General features: G+C 40.6%; 1 protein-coding gene across 5 annotated transcripts in view; it reads right to left on the bottom strand.

Annotated features, from left to right (window-relative positions):
• ADAMTSL3 (ADAMTS like 3) overlaps window positions 1–19,070 on the bottom strand; it is a 374,681-nt gene that overhangs the window by 155,607 nt on the left and 200,004 nt on the right. For all 5 annotated transcript variants that reach the window (XM_035024252.1, XM_035024249.1, XM_035024250.1 and 2 more), the window contains 2 exons: window positions 13,983–14,057; window positions 7,152–7,309 (listed from right to left, as the gene is read on the bottom strand). In XM_035024252.1, coding sequence (XP_034880143.1) covers window positions 7,152–7,309; window positions 13,983–14,057 — 233 coding nt within the window. The remainder of the gene's footprint in view (window positions 1–7,151; window positions 7,310–13,982; window positions 14,058–19,070) is intronic.

Here is a 19,070-nt window from a genome sequence, read left to right as displayed (position 1 = left end):
TAAAATGAGATTTTTTTTTTTAATGATAAGGCAATACTATGATCACATTTTAAAAATCTGAAAGAATTAGATGAAGTGCATACTTCTCTAGCAAAATATAAATTTCAAAACTGGTTCAAAAGTAAAGCCCTAAATAAATCAATAAGCCTAAGAGGGACTGAAATGGTTTGCTGAGTCCCACCCATTATCACAAAAAAAAAAAAAAAAAAAAGAGGAAGAGAAAGAAAAGGCATTGGGTGCCTGGGTGGCTCAGTTGGTTAAGCAACTGCCTTCGGCTCAGGTCATGATCCCGGAGTCCTGGGATCGAGTCCCGCATCGGGCTCCCTGCTCGGCAGGGAGTCTGCTTCTCCCTCTGACCCTCCTCCCTCATTCTCTCTGTCTCAAATAAATAAATAAAAAATCTTTAAAAAAAAAAAAAAGAAAGAAAAGGCATTAAACCCAGATGTTTTCCATAAAGGATGAACTTATTGGAGCAGATGCATTTAATTGCTGACCAATATCCACTTCCCTTTCCCATCCTGCCAAAGGCTCACTTTTATTCCGGTGTTCATTCTTTCCCCATGTGTCTTCGATAACGCCTGACTGTCCCATGTGATCATGGCAGGCACAACTACCTCACCAGGTGTATGCCCTAAGAGAATGAGAATGCACCTCTCGCTCATACAACCGCATAGAGTGTACCTGATCGGCAGTGCCCATCCCAGGTCCAGCTCTCTGTGGGCTGCTCCTGCCCAGGGAGTCTGAGGCAGGCCATTTCCTCAGACACACTGTGTCATATGATAGATGACTCTGGCTCAGAGCCTCCCCTGCAGCCTTGCTGAATTCTCTAGAACCGCTCTCCAATCTAAGACGCTCCCAACCCAACTGTCCTTCCGTCCCTCTCTCCTCCACTTGTGGTCAGATCTTCCCTGCAGATAGACGGCTCTCCAGGCCTCTCAGCTCCATCTTGCCTCTTCCTCGAGGGCATCCTGCTCCTAAATGTCTCACATATCTAATCCTGTCTTGGCATCTGCTTCTTGAAGTACCCACAAGGACTAATGCCCAGGGAATGGTTTAGAGCGAGCACGTGACCCAAGTCTTGTCAACGAGAGGTGATAAAAGGTCTGTTGTGGAGCTCTTGAGAAAAAATTTTCCTGGCTGGGAAGGTTCACAAGAAATAAAAAATCCTAATGGGCTTCTCTGCATTGTCTTCTCTGCATGTTAGCCTTCTATTCCAAATGTAGGGCAATGACAAGCCAATTTACCTTTTTAGAAGTTGACATATAACATTGCATCTCTTTGGGTAATGCTCTATCAGGTGGGGAAACGACCAGTCTTTCAGCTGTCCTGTCCTTCAGACCGATCTCCTCCGTGGTGGTTTTCCACCTAGGACATCAGAGTCCAGAAAGGGGCTGTGGCTTGGATCCAAGTGTGAAGGTCTTCATCCTGTCCTTGGGCCCACAGCTGTGTTCCTTGTCCCTCTAGCCACTGGGAGGACCACAGGGAGCTTCAGAACCAGTGAACTCAGCTGTGTTCTTTGCTGGCCAGTGGAGGGTGGATTCTTCTGGTGACCAGCCCATTCCACATTCTGCTTGTGCTGCAGGTTCTCTGTGGTGTGCCTGTGACTCCTGCCCGCTTCCTGGCCTGACTTAGAGCCCCTTCCCCAGGGAGACCATATGCTTTCCTGTCCAAGCCAGGATGATTTTGAGAGTGAAAGGAAAGAATTAAGCCAGGGCCACAAGCATAAAATGGGTCTTTTGTGAACAAACTAGGACGTATGGAAATTCTACCTTTACTTCTCCACTACAGGGTCATTTTGCCCCCGTGTCAGCCCCTCCAAGCTTGGCCAGCAAAGAGCACAGGGAATTTTCCAGATACCTTCCATGCCACATGGGGGCTGAGGGAGCCTCCAGGGAGCTGAACTCACATTCAACCCATGGCTAAATATTTCAGGACATTAAAGCCAATTTCATTCTGAGGTGGCTTCCCCAGGTTGTTGCCTATGGAAGTAGATACCATACGGGGCATTTTCCTCTTGGGGTTCTAGATGAAAAGTGAAGCAAAAGCTCCTTTTTTGCCTTTGCTTTGGCAAAACTAGTTAATATGCTTCCCTGCTCTGGAGAGTGACCACTGTCATGACATGTGTCTCACTGCCTTGCCTCCTCCTGCCTATCTCCTCGCACATCCTTGCTGAGCTCCCTCACTACAGGGTACGCTCCTCCTGAACACAAGGTGCTGAAGACATGAAGTCCACGTCTCAGCCTTATGGGGGAATGGGCATCCCCTCTATACCGAAGAAGAAACACTTAGACTTAGTCTCCGAGCTTGGCCCTTGACATTGATGGGAGCTGAATCAAGCTAGAAAAAGCCTTATTTCTCTCCATCAGTCTGATTCTCAAGACAAAAGTCTAAACTAAAGATGAAGAGGAGAAGGAGGAGGAGGAAGAAGAAGGGAAGAAAAAGAAGAAGAAGAAGAGGAAGAAGAAGAAGGAGGAGGAGGAGGAGAAGGAGGAGAAGTGGAAGAAGATGAAGATGGAGAAGAAGAAGGAGGAGGAGGAGAAGGACAAGAAGAAGGAGAAGAAGGAGGAGGAGAAGAAGAAGAAGGAAAAGAAGGAGAAGAAGATCCTACCTTAATAATCAAAAGTTGAACATAAATGTGTATATCCGGTTTACACATATAATTTAGCTGTGAATTCTGGTAACTACTAGAACAGTATTTGAACTGCTTTCACCAAGAAACTTCCCTCAACAGCCCACATGACAGCAAATACCAAGTGAGATTTCAAAAATCTCTGCCTCTGTGCTTAGGAGCAAACGTTCAGGCTGAAGGGAATTCTGACTGAGAGGCACGATGAAATAGGTAAATTTGCTTTTCTGTTAGGCACTCTTATGGTTTGAATTGTGCCCCCTCTCCAAAAGAAATGCTTACACTTTAACCCACGGTCCCTCAGAATATAATCTGAGTTAGAAATAGGGTCTTCGCAGATCCAGTCAAGGTAAGGTGAGGTCGTTAGGGTGGGTCCAATCTAATAGGACTGGAGTCCTTAGAAAAAAGGGGAATTTGGTGCAGAGGCAGATGTGCACAGACAGAAGCCGGTGTCAAGGCTGAGGCAGAACGCCTGAGGACACAAGCAGCTGGGGGCTGAGGCATGAAACAGACTCTCCCTCAGCCCTCCAAAGGAACCACTCCTGCCGACACCTTGATCTTGGACTTGCAGCCTCCAGAGCCATGAGTCACGTCTGTCGTTGAAGTCACCCAGCTGAGGGTGCCTTTACAGTGGCCTCGGGAAACTGACACAGGCACTGACCCTAAACACCGTGTCTTGCTGTGTTCCTGTGAAGGTCTAGGTTCAGTCACCATCTGTACCACCTGGCAAGGCTATAGCCCGTTCTTTGAGATTAAGGAAAACAGGCAGTTTCAAACCCTCACATCCCTGGATCAGTGAGATGCGCTATGGTAACCGCCCAGAAAGAAAAGAGAGATTGTGTGAGGAGAGAACATAACATGTACCTAGAGCTGAGGCTGGGGGAAACGGAAGGCAGAGGCTTGCCTCGCTGAACACGAGTGGGAAGAGCAATCAGAAAACAGTTTCCTACAGACACACAAAATATCCGACCGGGAGAAAGCTGACCGGGAGAAAGATGAGAGACATATGGAACACAAAGCACGATTTCAGACCGTGAGGAAGAGGAACTTTTTTCTCTCCCTGAAGATGGATATGTTGTGAAAGAGAGGGAAAGCTACCAGCATAGTTAAAAATAGTGAACCATGGAAAGAGATGTCTTTACCAAAACCATTTCATTTTGTTCTCATGGGCATATACTTAAAATTGATATTCACAAGCATCTACTTGCAGATGCAGATGTTCAGTAAATTCTCACTGAACAGACAGTGCCTATCATACCCTCCAATCAACAGGGCATACGGCATGAGGGACTTGATCAAGACTCTCTACTGCTACCTGGTGGCAGCATACACACATTTAAAAAGAGAAATAAGAATACTTCAGGGGCTCTCACGCAAAATACCGTGACTCCATAATGCTGTGGCAAAGGTCATCCAGGAGAAACAGATCATTCGGGAAAACAAGAATCTATCATGAGAAACCCACTGGGAAGAAAAAAAAAATGCCATTTTCAAGAATGGTCCAATCATGAAAATATAGCTTCTGAAAAAGTCGGAGAAAAATTTTTGTCTCACTGGTGCAGTGAATTGCTAGGCTGGTACAATCTGAACAATCACCACAAATGAATCTAACATCCCACTGGTGTCTTCAGAAGTCGCTCATGAAGTCGGAAGACAGTGGTTTTCAACAGTCTGTTTATTAAAAGTCCAGGAAGTAAGGTCTAATCTATGACCAAATGAAAGAGTGTGCCTCAGTATCCCTCGGGGCACCATGACTGGGCTACGTTAGCACTGAGCAGGCAGACCCAGGCTCCACTCTGCAGCCCGGGTTGAAGGCAGGTGTCCCATTTTTAGGCCAACTGCTCTTGGTTGATGAAAATGGAAAGAGATACAGCAAGACACATGGCTTACCATCATCAGTGACCCAACCGGCACCTTTAACCTCCCGCTCAAAGTACGGCCGTGACTTGATTGTGTGATGAGCCACGAGGACGTGAGTGGAAGTGAACCTCCCCACCTTAGCAACAACACAGGCTGGGTCATACTACAGAGCTCTCAGCAAAAAAAAAAAAAAAAAAAGAGAGAGAGAGCGAGAGAAAGAAAAATAACCGATGGAAAAGTATATTTCCTAGAAACCCACATTATTTGGACAAGCTTATAAGTCAGGGAAAAAACAGCATCAGAGTCATTCTTGCTTCATCACAGTGTCTGATTTTGCCAAATTCTCTCCCACCAAGTGCACAGCACATTTGTGAAAGCAAACGGCTGTAGGCACAAGAATCAGGCTCTAGTCCTGCGTGAGTCAGACAGTCGTATGTAACACCTTCTTTGACGGATATATATGTTTAAAAACCTTTCAGTCAAGAGAGATCAAAAGCTTCCCAGGGGTTGAAGTGAAAGCCCAGGATTGTTTATTAAATCTGAGGAAACCAGAACCCAAAGTGGAAAATAGAAGACAGTACTAATTCGGACTTGGGCAACGTGCTCCTGGAATGTGTTCTGTTCAGGGGTGAACACGTCATTTGGACAAGAAGGTGTACAATAATTTTTAATTATGCAAGTGATATAGGAAACTGTATTCCTCTCTTTAAGAATTGTTTTAAGTATTGGAATATTCTAAGTAAAGCTAAGATCACTCCCCCAAACCCCTCTAAGAGAAGCATTGTTTTTTCATGTTTTCAGTTTGGGGTATATCCAAATCTTTAAAAAAAATGTGTACACACACACCTGCAGAAATATACAGTTTGTGTGTGTGTGCGTGTGTGTGTGTTACTACTTTGAAATCAAATGGGAAAACCCTAAAAGGAATAAAACAAGTGAAGAACATATGCATAAGAATGCACCAGAGAGAAAGAATAGAAGGAAAGACAGATGACAACTTTGGCTTCCCAAAGCCTTTCGCAATGCTATCGTCCAAGAATAACACTAGGTAGATGCTTTAAGGGTCTGACACGGAAGTAACTTAAATGTCTACGAATGGCAGGTAATGTCTGAATGACAACCTCAACCTCTATGAGCTGACTCTCATGCCTCCAAGGTTAGGAACACAATAGGGGCAGTGTGGACCACGGCACACGAGACAATGTGTCCCGATGGGAAGTAGCCAACTACTGCTATGACCACGGGTAAGCTAGTAGTCAGATCTTCCCATTTTTAACGAGAAGTAGGAAAAAAATCCTGGCATTTTTGTTATAATCCTTGATTTTTAAAGGTTGACCATTTAAAACTCAAAATTTCAACCCAACAATGCTGTGCAGCTCATCACTTGGCTGGCCATGCTGCAGGCTGAATTGGGAGCACGGGACAGGGGTCTGGGACCAGGAACATCCTTTGACAAAAGAATATGTGGCACACAGACAGTTCTTTTTGAAGGTGTTGGGTCTTTGCGTAGGTAACTCTTTTCCTGGCAATGAGGGCTATTTGCTTTCTTCCATTTCCATTTGGAAGGAGTTTCCAAAAAGGGATGGGACAAAATGACCCACTGAAACACCTTTTCCTTTTCTTATGTCCGAAGTATTTTGAATTTTTTTTTTTAAAGATTTTATTTATTTATTCACGAGAGACAGAGAGAGAGAGAGAGAGAAGCAGAGGGAGAAACAGGCTCCCAAGGAGCAGGGAGCCTGATGTGGGACTCGATCCCAGGACCCTGGGATCATGACGTGAGCCGAAGGCAGACGCTTAACCATCTGAGCCACCCAGGCGCCCCCGAAGTCTTTTGAATTTTATCAGAAGAACTTTCACACTGTGTCACCTTGGAGATATATCGGCCACTACATTTCATGTCCACTGACTGAGGGAAAGATGAGATTCCCCCGGGGAGGGGACAAAGGCTCACGGTGACCCCCAAGAAGAGTTCTTAGAAGGGTCCCTTGTGACAGTGGCCGACAAGAGCGCGGGATGAGACACAACTGAGGAAACAAGGAAGGGAAGGGTCGGGCCTCCATCTTCTCTGCTGTGCTCTGCAAGGAGAGAGAGAGCACGCACAGTGCACGGCACCGGCTTAACGATGGGGAGCATTTAACCATGGACCATTTTCACCAAACTCCGTCTAGAGGTTTAAAACTGAACACAACCAAGGGGCGCCTGGGTGGCTCAGTCCTTAAGCGTCTGCTTTCAGCTCAGGTCATGATCCCAGGGTCCTGGGATCGAGCCCAGCATCGGGCTCCCTGCTCAGCGGGAAGTCTGCTTCTCCCTCTCCCCCTCCCCCGCTTGTGTTCCTTCTCTCACTGTTTCTCTCTCTGTCAAAAAATAAAAAAAATCTTAAAAAAAAAAAATAAAACTGAACACGACCGAAGTCTACAAATGCAAAAACAATCTCGCCCCTGTAAAAGTGAAGTCTGTTTCTTAACTAAGTGGGGTTGAGGAGCAGACACTGGAGAGAGATGAACAATGTTTAGGAACCCACTGCCACGTCGGAAATATCAGTGATACAGGCTCTGTGCAGGAATAATTACTGATGACTTTCTCCAGAACACACTCAATGTTTTGGAAATTCAAGATGTGCTGAGCTTCGGAGGCAGGATGCTGACGAAGAGGCTCATCCTACCTTGAAGATGAAATCAGCCATCAGAGGTCCTGGAATCTTAAAGGTCTGCCTCTCTGAGCCTCTCTGAAATTCAACTGTGGTGTTTTCTATGACGAAAACTCCCGGGCTGTTAAAGCTGTGTTCTCTTTTGCTTCCTTGAAGTGTTTTTGACTCAATAACTAAAATTTAAAAAGAGAATTTAAATGAGAGGGCTGTCTTAAAAGCATTCTATTCCAAAATATAATTCACTACATATATCAGCGTATGATATCAACATGATAACAAGATATCCACTTAGTTTACATTGACTCAGGTTGGTGGAATACATATGTAAGCTTTTTAGTTGTCCACAGCTAAGCGGAGCCTTCGATAGCTCAGTTGGTAGAGCGGAGGACTGTAGTTGTCCACAGCTAAATTGGTTAGGTCCCAACTTCATTGGTTAGGTCCAATTAGGTCTATCCAACTCTTTGGAGACCTTTCTAAAATAAGGGGAAAGAGAAACTGTCTCTTTCTTCCTATTTTTTTCATGATGCCACTATTATTCAAGGTAAAGATATGTTACTCATTTTATCATCCATTGAGAAGATCTTAAACCCAGTCTTCTATTTAGACAAAATCACCATGAATTTTGAATTTTGCTTTTTTAAAAATAAACTTTTTGCCTTGAAATAATCAGAGATTCACAGGAAGGTGCCAAAATAGTAGAGAGGTCCTATATACTGTTTATCCAGTTTTACCCAAAGGAATGGTTACATCTTATGTAACTAGAGTATGATATCAAAGCCAGGAAATTGCCATTGGTACAATGTGAGCATTCATACCACATTCAACAGCATCTATCACACATCACCGGCGATCAAGATACAGAAATATTACATCACCGCAAAGATCTCTGTCCCGCATGTTATCGCTTTATTCACATTTGCTTTTATATGAACAGAAGGGCTTTCAGATCTACAGAAAAATGTCCACAGTTTAACCCCTACTTTATTTTTTTTTTATTAAGATTTTTTATTTATTTGCGAGAGAGAGAATGAGAGGGAGGAGGGTCAGAGGGAGAAGCAGACTCCCCGCTGAGCAAGGAGCCCGATGCGGGACTCGATCCCGGGACTCCAGGATCATGACCTGAGCCGAAGGCAGTCGCTTAACCAACTGAGCCACCCAGGCGCCCTTCACTGCCTCATTTCTAAAATGTGATGTCAGAGCAGACAATCCTACGGGTCCTCTTCTACTCTGAAACCTACACTTGGGTTTATGGATATTCAATGGTTCTTTGACCACCCTGAACAAAGGACACAACAGAACCCGAACCCCAGGAAAGCTGATAAAGCACAACAAAACTGTCTGGCACTGGGGGCTGCCATCTGCACGCAGCTATGCTTGGCTATTTTCCTTTGAGTTCGCTCTGCCCCTGGAGCATCTGCAGGAATCCAAGCGTCCTGGACAGACTACATAACAGGCATGAGGAGACGTCCCTGATCATGCCTGACAGGCAGGCTGGGAACTTTTCTGGGAAAACTCAAACGCTGGACATGAGCTCCTTGATCTGCAGGAGTCATTAGCGGTCGAAGAATACTGCTGGCTACTCTCAGCCACACAAAACCCCAACCATGTTGGCCCTGATCTCCATGACTGCAGTAGATTTTTGGAAAGTGTGAGATTAAATTCATCTCCTAGTTCCAATGAAGATATAAAGCTGAGTGTTATAAAGTGAGCTGTCAGTAAAAATGAGATGGGGAGCTGCAGATGGTAAGAAGGCCCTCTCCTGGGTGGATTATCCCTCTAAAGGAAAGGAGGAGATGCAGCGAGCATTCCAGCCACATCATGACACAGAGTGAAGCTGGACAAAATCCACCCTCATGGAAGGCTTGCAAAACACCGAGCTTCCAGCCTGAGGTTCAGCCTGAAATGAGCTGACTAAATTCAAATAGTGTTCTGTGCTGGGGTTGTGATTGCACGGCATTAGCCTTCTGGACCACAGTGTCCCGAGGGCCATTGGGCTGCAGAGCTACAGCGGGGTGTCAGAATCTGGGAGGAAGGGAAGACCAGTAGGACAGCCATCCTCTAAAACCAAAGGCCAGCACTTCTGTTAGTCTGGTCCTGGTGTTTTGTGTTTTGGTGTCAAGTCTATTCCATCACTTGGACAGCATCCAAGACCTTTAGTGGCAAGGACATGAGAACTCAAGGAGCAAAACCAGTTTTCAAGTGCATAAGAATTATCCAAGTCCAATATCCAATTATCCATATGCTTATGATAAAATGTCTTCGTTGCAATGATTTCAAAAAAAGCTTCCAGCTCTGTAGGTCACAAACACTGGTTGCAAACATAGGTGGAAGGCAGGGGCTCTGACCTCTACTGTGTCAGAGTCAGAAGTGGGTGAATAAAGACAGGGGGAGTGATTTGATGAAGGTGGAGTTCATTGATACAAATGATTCTGACAACTGGATTGACAAAGCCAGTGTGATGAATCTCCGGGTGAGGCAGGGGCCAGTGGAGTTTTTCAAAAGTTGTCATTTTTTGCAGATGGTAAATTTGCTTCTCTTTAGTGCCTATGCCTCTTAAAATAAGTGACAGACAGGGTTGGTGAAAACCAACAATTTAGATGATGCACTGACTTATAAATACATTTTTAAGTTTTATTAATTTCTAGCATTCTACTGTATTTGACTACAGCCCTATGTTGTGTTAAAGTATAATTCATGGCTCATGAGATCAGCACACAGGGTCCTTGAGCTCTCAGAGCCTTCCCGGATCCCTCTGTGGTTTCTGCAGCAAGAGAGCTCCTGCTGAGTGGAGACCCCCGGAAGCCCATAAACACATCCACCACTATGGACAGCAGAGGGTACGGGCCTTCATCCCTGCTGTCCACTGCTGACTTCTCTCTCCTCCTCAGGCCCTCTTAAATTACCCCCAAATCTTCACAACTCAAGTCTATAATGGTGCCTTTAAATATTCTGATCCATCCCAGTTGTTAATAAAAGAAATGATGAAGGTGTCTTGGTGCTTCTAGTGGAAGAAGGAGTACCAGCCCAGGCTTCCTTCAGAAGAGGCAGCCCCCTGTTAACCATCCCGTAAAGGTCTCCTTAGAATCTAAGGCCACAGAAGTATCGCTAAGTAAACACATTACACGCATTCAGCACAGTGAAGTCACTTATAAATACACCAACCTGAGGCTTAGAGTCGAGTGATATTTAACAGTGCATGCACATGTGATCCAACATCCACGTCCTTTGGGCGGTAGGCATCTATGTTTATATTTTTAGAGTTGACCCTTGAACAACATGGGTTTGAACTGGGCAGGTACTCTGATAGAGGGATTTTTTTTCCCCCTAAACACAGTCCAGTCTTGTAAATGTATTCTCTCTTCCTTTTTTTTTTTTTAAGATTTTATTTATTTGCGAGAGAGAGAATGAGAGCGAGAGAGCACATGAGAGGGGGGAGGGTCAGAGGGAGAAGCAGACTCCCTGCCGAGCAGGGAGCCTGATGTGGGACTCGATCCTGGGACTCCAGGATCATGACCTGAGCCGAAGGCAGTCGCTTAACCAACTGAGCCACCCAGGTGCCCCTATTCTCTCTTCCTTAATGACCTTCTTATCATATTTTATTCTCTCTAGCTTATTTGATTGTAAGAATATTGTGTATAATACAAATAACATACAACATACGTGTCAACTGACTGTTTATGTTGTCAGTAAGGCTTCTGCTCAACAGTAGGCTGTTAGCAGTTAAGTTTTGGGGTGGAGTCGACGCCTGGGTGGTTCAGTTGGTTAAGTGTCTGCCTTCGGCTCAGGTCATGATCCCAGGGTCCTGGGATCGAGCCGCATGTTGGGCTCCCTGCTCAGCGGAGAGTCTGCTTCCCCCTCTGCCCCTCCCCCTGCGCACACATGCGTGCACGGTCTCCCTCTCAAATAAATAAATAAAATCTATTGAAAAAAAGGTTTTGGGGGATTCAAAAGTTTTATACACATTCTCCGCTGTGGAGTCAGCACCCCTAAGCCCCACATTGTTCAAGGGTCAACTGTATATGTCTGTATATGGTCATCAACAGGACCTCAGAGGACAAGAAAAACCCCACAACAACAACAAAATGATTCTCCCTATCAATAAGGGAGGTTTTCAGTTAATGGTGTCTTGGCTTCTCAAGTCTATTGCAATCAAACCCATTTAATCATGATGTGTTGCTACAATAAAATCTCTTTTGCAGGAATCCTCTTAGGGCTTCCATTTTTGAAGTTTTAGGGAAATTTGGGACTAGGCAATTGGGATAATGCTGGGGCCAGGCATGGGACAGGACTGGAAATTTAGGATCTACACCCCTCTAGGCAATAGGTAAGATAGACATTCCATTCCACGGCAAAGAGAGTGACATTAACATTACTGGGTGTTCTCAGTTCTTCATTATGCAGCCTTTTGGAGGCTTGTAATTAATACGGATCTCAAAAGAATGATTTATTACAGCAAAGTAAGCTTTATTTCAGGAATATAGCTTTGTTTCAAATAAAAAATTAAGAAAACAGTTGTATAAATCAAGAAAATAAAACCATTTCTATATTTAGATGTTCAGAAATGTTAACTAAACCCTTTATAAATGAAGCCGGTTCTATTCATCAGCAGAGAAGGATAACTTTCCGGAACCCTTCCAGAGCCAACTGCAAGATGGTTCAGTGGAGAAATATTCCAAGCAACAGTTCTATCACCTTTGGATAAATGGGAACATTTTTGAGCACTGTTCTTGGAACAGTGCCAGTTTTGAGTATAAAGTTATGTTTAATATACCAGAACATATTTGCATGTAAATGAATATTTTGCCTCCAAGTATTCATCTTTGCTTATTCTGTTTACTGTCTATATATTTTGGTTTTGGAACTTACAAACCTAATTTTGGAGCTGAATTTTCGGGAATTGCCTTTAGCATCCTGAGAAAATTGGGCCCAGTCACTGAATATTTTTTTAAACATCTTTTTGATATGCCATAAAATTCACGTGCCATAAAATTTGCCCATATATAACCCAGTTTAACGATTTCAGTATATTCACAGAGTTGTGAAAACATCACCATGATCTAAGTTTAGAACATTTTTGTCAACCCCAAAAGAAACCCTATACCCACTAGCAGACTATGCCCCCATCTCCCCACCAACCCGACTTCCTCCAGCCCCAGGCAACCATCAAGCTACTTTCTGTCTCCATAGATTTGCTTTTTCTGGACATTTCATATAAATGGTATCATATGTGGCCTTTGCCTCTGGCTTCTTTCACACGGCATCATGTTTTCAAGGACCATCCATGTGGTAGAGTGTGTCGTGCTCCATTCTCTGCTTTAGCTAAATAATATTCTACATATGCTATATTTTATTTATCCGTCCATCAGCTGATGGCATTTGGGTTTTTTTCACCTTATGGTTATCATGAGTAACGCTACTATTAAGATTCAGGGCTTTGTATTTTTGAATCCCAAACTGTATGTTCCAATGTGATTCCCTCAAATGATTCACAAAATTTGGATCTCAATGTTTTTTACCTGTTTTCAAAAATCAAGTTCACATTTATAAGGATGAAGGTTTAAGCCATTTTAAAATGCTTAGAAAATGTTTTGATGTTTCCTTACAGAGAAAGCCTTGAATACAGTGACAATCACAGGACTGTAAACATTTTAGTATTTTAGTTAAAAAAAAAAAAAAATTGGTCACACCCTTTTAGTCATAATTGATAAAATAAAGTGAAGGGTAAAAAAAAATAAAATAAAAGACTTTCAAACAATGGTTCACCCTCACTGCCCCAAAGATATTCTCTTGCTTCTCTGATTGAGATCATAACGTACTACAGAATTTGTTTTTTCAAGATTTTAATCTACATTATTGGTGATCTTAAACATTTTTACTTAAATGTTTTGACATAAACTTATCTCAAAGAACATTTCTGGTTGGAATATTACTACTGAATTCAAAATGTGCAAATACACACACATACACAGATACACACACACTTGAAAGCTACCAAAAACATGTTGCTTGTGGCCCAGAGAAAATTTTACAAGTCAAAAATCTAGGATGGTGGCTCAGAAAAAAAAAGGGGGGCAATCTGTGTAGCACTTTGATCCACTGGACCTTGATTTGTGTAGATTTAAAATAGTTATAAGTACTGTTTTGCACTTTTATGGATAGAGATGGCTGAACTCAGTAAGGTTCTTCAAGGCCAGGGAACCAGTCCTGGCAAAGACGCATTCGCCTATGAAAGAGACCAAGAAAGTCCTATCTCTGGCCACAAGGAGACCTTGGGAAAGAAACAGACAAACTCCGCTATTTCCTGTTCTATTAGGTCCTAAGAGACCAAAAAACAAAGAGGAGATGCCATCTGACTTTGGCCAAAGAAACAATATAGTGGCAATCTTCTATCATTTCAAACTCCGTATTCTGGGAAACCAGTGTTTATTTTCGCTGCCCCTGGACCTGAAGTTGCAATGTGTTGGCAACAAAGCTTATACTTTTCAGCTGTAATCACTGATATGGTTCTGTGTTTAAAAAAATTTTTTGTCCCAGACTTTTGAAATCTCCAGAAAACTCTTGAATACTATTCTATTCTCCCCATAAAAATAGTTTATTTCCCATACAACTTGATTTCCTCTCCCACAAGGAGATTAATCCCAAACTGGTATATTTCCAAACACTGGGGCATGAGAACAGAAAAATTCAGGGTATTGATCATTCCCTAGTGATACAGATGATTTCACGGTGGTTGGCAAAATCCTTGAGATATTTTCCTACCTACCCATTAACACAAAGAAAGATTTTTTTTGTTGGCTAAATAAACTATCAGGAAATAAAAACATGTTAGGATTAAATTGTACTTACAAAGATGCGCTGGTCCTTTCACTGTAATTCTTACACTCCGACTTCCCAGAGGGACAGCAATTACATTTTCTTCCCCTAGGAAAGAATGCAAGACAAATGTAGTAAAACTTATGCTGGAAAGGTCTATCAAGATAAGCAAGTCAATCAAAATGGAAGCATTTGCAAAGGGTTCTTTAACTACACTTCGCCTCAGAGTCAAGAAATCACTGGAAAGCACCTACTGTGTGTATAAGGCATATTCATACTACTCATAATTTCACTTAAAAGCATTTTTAAAAAAACGTTAAAGGAAAGTTTAAAATGAATTCCCTGGCCTACCATCTCAATTTCCTCCCCCAGCCCTCAACTGCGTGCTTTGATGGGGAGTTGGGGGGGTGCTCAAACTAGGGCTCCTGGGGCCAAGTCTGGCCACACCCATTCACTTAAGGCTGCTTTACCCTACCCAAAGGTAGAGTTGAGTAGTTGTAACCAAGACAACAGGGCTCAGAAAGCCTAATCTATTCACTCTCTAGTCCTACACAGAAAAATGTTTGACGATCCCTGGCCTAGATCATTATCTTGGGGCAATCCTAGCCTTCAGAGAGGTTTTTCCTTTCCTGCTTTTATGCATTCTGAAATTAGTTTTCATGGCTGCATAATAATCTAGACTCATATATAAAATTTTACCCCAGTAGTCCCCGATTTGAACATTAAGCCTGTTACTAAATGGTATTAGCATATTATCAATGATATGAATTACTTCAAGCAGATGTTGTTTTTGTTTAACTTAGAGAGAACAAACTTTTTGGATAAATTCTGGGGCAAAATTGTTGGATCAAAGGATGTTACTATGTTTGCTGACTTGTTTATAAGTTTTTATTAGATAAAAATACGTTTATTATTGAAAATTAAAAATGCAAATAAGCAAGAAGATAAAATAAAACTATTTCTAATCCTGCTACCCAGAGATCATCACTTCTAACATTTGGATAAATATTCTTTCCAAATTTTCTGTTTGTTCCTAACATACCTACATGCAAAATACATGCATACATGCAAAATATATACATGCATACATACATGCAAAAAAAACAAAACAAAACAATGGATACTATTTAAACGTCCACCATTATAGGAGAGCTGAAACAAACAATTACATTTCTGTACTAAAGAATACTCTACGTCTGGCAAAAGTAATGATAAGAAGCTATAGGACTTGATGTGGAAAGAAAGCCAACATACATACTGATGAACAAAAAAGGAAGTTAAAAAGCAATATGTATGGGCAATGATTTCTTGGATATGACACCAAAAAGCACAGTCAACACATGAAAAAATAAACTAGACTACATCATAATTAAACTTTTGTACATCATAGGATACTATCAACAGAGTAAAAAAGCAACCCATGGAATGGGAGAAAATATTTACAAATCACATATCAGATAAAGGGTTAATTTCCAGAACATATAAAGAACTTGTATAACTCAACAATAACAGCAACAAACAAACAACCCAAAGTAAAAATGAGCAAAGGACTTGAACAGACATTTCTCTCAACAGAATATACAAATGGTCAATAAGTGCATAAAAACATGCTCAACATCACTAGTTTTTAGGGAAACGCAAATAAGACCATAATGAAATCCCACTTCACATCTTTTAGGATGGCCATTATCAAAAAAACAAAACAAAAATAATCCTCAGGATGAGAAGAAATTGGAATGCTTGTGAACCACTGGTGGGAATATAAAATAGTTCAACCACTATGGAAAACAATTCCTCAAAATATTATATACAGAATTACCACATGATTCAGCAATTCCACATCTGGGTTTATACCCAAAAGAATTGAAAGCAGAGATTCAAAGAGATATTTGTATACCCATGTTCATAGCATTATTTACAATAGTCAAAAGGTGGAAACAACCCAAGTGTCCATCAACAGATGAGTGGGACGCTATCATGTGGTACATATATACAATGGAACATTATTAGGCCCTAAAAAGGGGAAATTCTGACACATGCTATACAACATGGATGAACCACAAAGACGTTATGCTAAGTGAAATAAGTCAGTCACAAAAGGATAAATACTGTATAATTTCATTTGTATGAACAGTCAAGTTCATAGAGACAGAAAGTAGAGTGGTGGTTGCCAGGGCTTGGGGTAGGAGACAATGGAGAGTTCTTGTTTGTTTAGTGGGTACAGACTTTCAGTTTTGCAAGATGAAAAAAGCTGGAGACAGACTGTGGTAATGGTTGTATATCAATGTGAATGTATTTAGTGCTGCTGAACTATACACTTAAAAATGATTAACATGGTAAATTGTATGTTATGCATATTTTACCACATTAAAAAATGCATAAGGCATAAACTCATTGTAAAGTACATGTGTTTAATATCGCATTTTCATGCATATGTTATTTATAGCAATATATACATGTATATAATACTTCATATTGTGTGTAAATGCATTGAATAACATTTATACACACAATAATATGAAAATGCATAGCAGTGTGCAAGTGCCTATCTGTAAATAACAGAGTGGGATTTTAATTATTTAATCCTTTAAATTCATGAAGAGTTTTCACCAAATCTTTGACAGCAGTTACCTCTTGGAAAAGAAATGAAAGTTCTAGGAATGAGTGAAGAAGAACATAGTTCTGTATTTTTTGTTTTGTATAGTGACAATGTACTGATGAGTTACTTTTCAAATACAATATTCAAAAGCTAAAAACATTTTTTACAAAAGAAGATAGAAAATGGAAAAAAAAAAAAAAAAGGATCAGGGCCCAAAAGTTTTACTGGATGAGTTTTGCAAAATCTTAAGTAACAAGTAAGCACATAAAAAGAAAACTAAAAGGCTCTCAGAAATGTACAATTAAAATAACTCAGATACCCAAACCAAACACAGAGAGCACAAAAATTAACAGATGAACCACATCTTAATTATGACTATGGATATATAAAAATAATAAATAAAATACAGCAAATTAATTCCAGAATTCTATAAGAATTATACATCATGAGTAAACAGAATATATTCTAAAAATGAATTACTGACAACATAAAACTTGTTAATGTAACTGGTTATATTAACAGATCAAAGAAAGTAAACATTATGATCATTTAAATGAATATAAAAAGGTGTCTGATATAATTCAGTATACATTATAAGATTCCTATTAAAGCCAAGGATAGAAAGAAACAGCCCCAATTTGATAAAGAGTAAGAAGCCATGAGCAGACTTCATGGTGAAACATTAGAATTACTTCCATCATAGTAACAAAGCAAGGATTATCATCACCATCTTTTCCATGCTCTTCTGGAGATCCTTATGCTATTCAATGTAATTAGAAAATAAATAACTTATAGGAATATATGTTAGAAAGAAAAAATTTTAAATACCATTATTTGTAAATTGTCAAGTAAAACTTCAAGAACAAAAAATCTATTACAGGCCAATATCCCTGATCAATATAGACGCAAAAATTCTCAATAAAATACTAGCAAACCAAATTCAATAGCACATTAAAATGATCATTCACCATAATCAAGTGGGATTTATTTCCTGGGATGCAAGAATGGTTCAACACATACAAATCAATCAATGTGATATATCACATTAATAGAATGAAAGAAAAGAACCCTATGATTATCTCTATAAAAACAGAAAAAGCATTTGACAAACTTCAATATCCACTCATGATAAAAACTCTTAGCAAATTAGGCATAGAACAAATGTATCTCAACATATTAAAGGTAATATATAACAAGCAGGAGGCATCAAACTTCTTGCTTTCAAGCTATACTTGAAAAGCTACAGTTATTAAAACATGTGGAATGTTGGGGTACCTGGGTGGCACAGTCAGTTGAGTGTCCAACTGGCAGTTTCAACTCAGGTTGTGATCTCAGGGTCATGAGATCCAGCCCCCCCCCCCTTCCCATCAGGCTCTGTGTTCAGTACGGAGTTTGCTTAAGACTCTCTTTCCCTCTGCCCCTCCCCCGTCATGCTTGCTCGCTCCCTCTCTCTCAAATAACTAAATCTTTTTTTTTTTTGAAGTGTAGTATGTCATAACAAAAACAAAAAAAATAGACCAATGGAAAAGTATCAAGAGCCCAGAAATAAACCCAAGCACATACCGTCAACTAATATTTGATAAGGGAGCCAAGAAGACTCAATGGAGAAAAAACAGTCTCTTCAATAAATATGCTGGAATAATTGGATTTTCACATGTAAAAAAATAAAACTGGACCCATATCTTACACCACTCACAAAAATTAACTTGAAATAGTTTAAAGACTTAAATGTAATATCTGAAACCATGTAACTCCTAGAAGAAAACAGGAATACAAGCTCCTTGACATGGGTCTTGGTAATGATTTTTTTGATATAATACCTAAAGTTCAAGCAACAAAATAAAAGATAAACAAATGGGACTACATCAAACTAAAAAGTTTTTTTGCACAGCAAAAGAAACCATCAACAAAGTGAAAAGACAACCTATGGAATGGAAAAAAATATATGCAAAGCATATATCTGATAAGGGGTTAATATCCAAAATTTAGAACAAACTCATACAACTCAATAGCAAAACAAACAAAAACCCTAATTTAAAATGGGCAAAGGACCTGAATAGTCATATCGCCAAAGAAGATATACCGAAGGCCAATAGGTACATGAAAAGATTCACAACATTACAAGCCATTAGGGAAATGCAAATTAAAACTACAATGAGAAATCACCTCATGCATGTTAGAATGGCCATAATAAAAAAGACAAGAGATAACAAATGCTGGCATGGATTTGGATAAAAGGAAACTTTTGTGCACTGTTGGTGGGATTATAAATTGGAACACCCACTGTGGAAAACAGTATGGAGTATCTCCAAAAAACGAAAACTAGAGCAATTCTATGATCTAGCAATTCCACTTCAGGGAATATAACCAAAGGAAATGAAAATACTAACAAAAAGATGTCTGCACCTGCATGTTCATAGGCATTATTTACAATAGCCAAGACATGGAAACAACCTACGAGTCCATCAATGAATGAAAAGATATAAGTTGTGGTATATATGTATACAATGGAATATTATTCA

This window comes from Mirounga leonina, unplaced genomic scaffold, assembly GCF_011800145.1.
Source record: "Mirounga leonina isolate KUSES-001 unplaced genomic scaffold, KU_Mleo_1.0 Mir_178, whole genome shotgun sequence".
NCBI lineage: Eukaryota > Metazoa > Chordata > Mammalia > Carnivora > Phocidae > Mirounga > Mirounga leonina.
The sequence above is the reverse complement of the archived record's forward strand: the minus strand, read 5'-3'. Positions and strand labels throughout refer to the sequence as shown.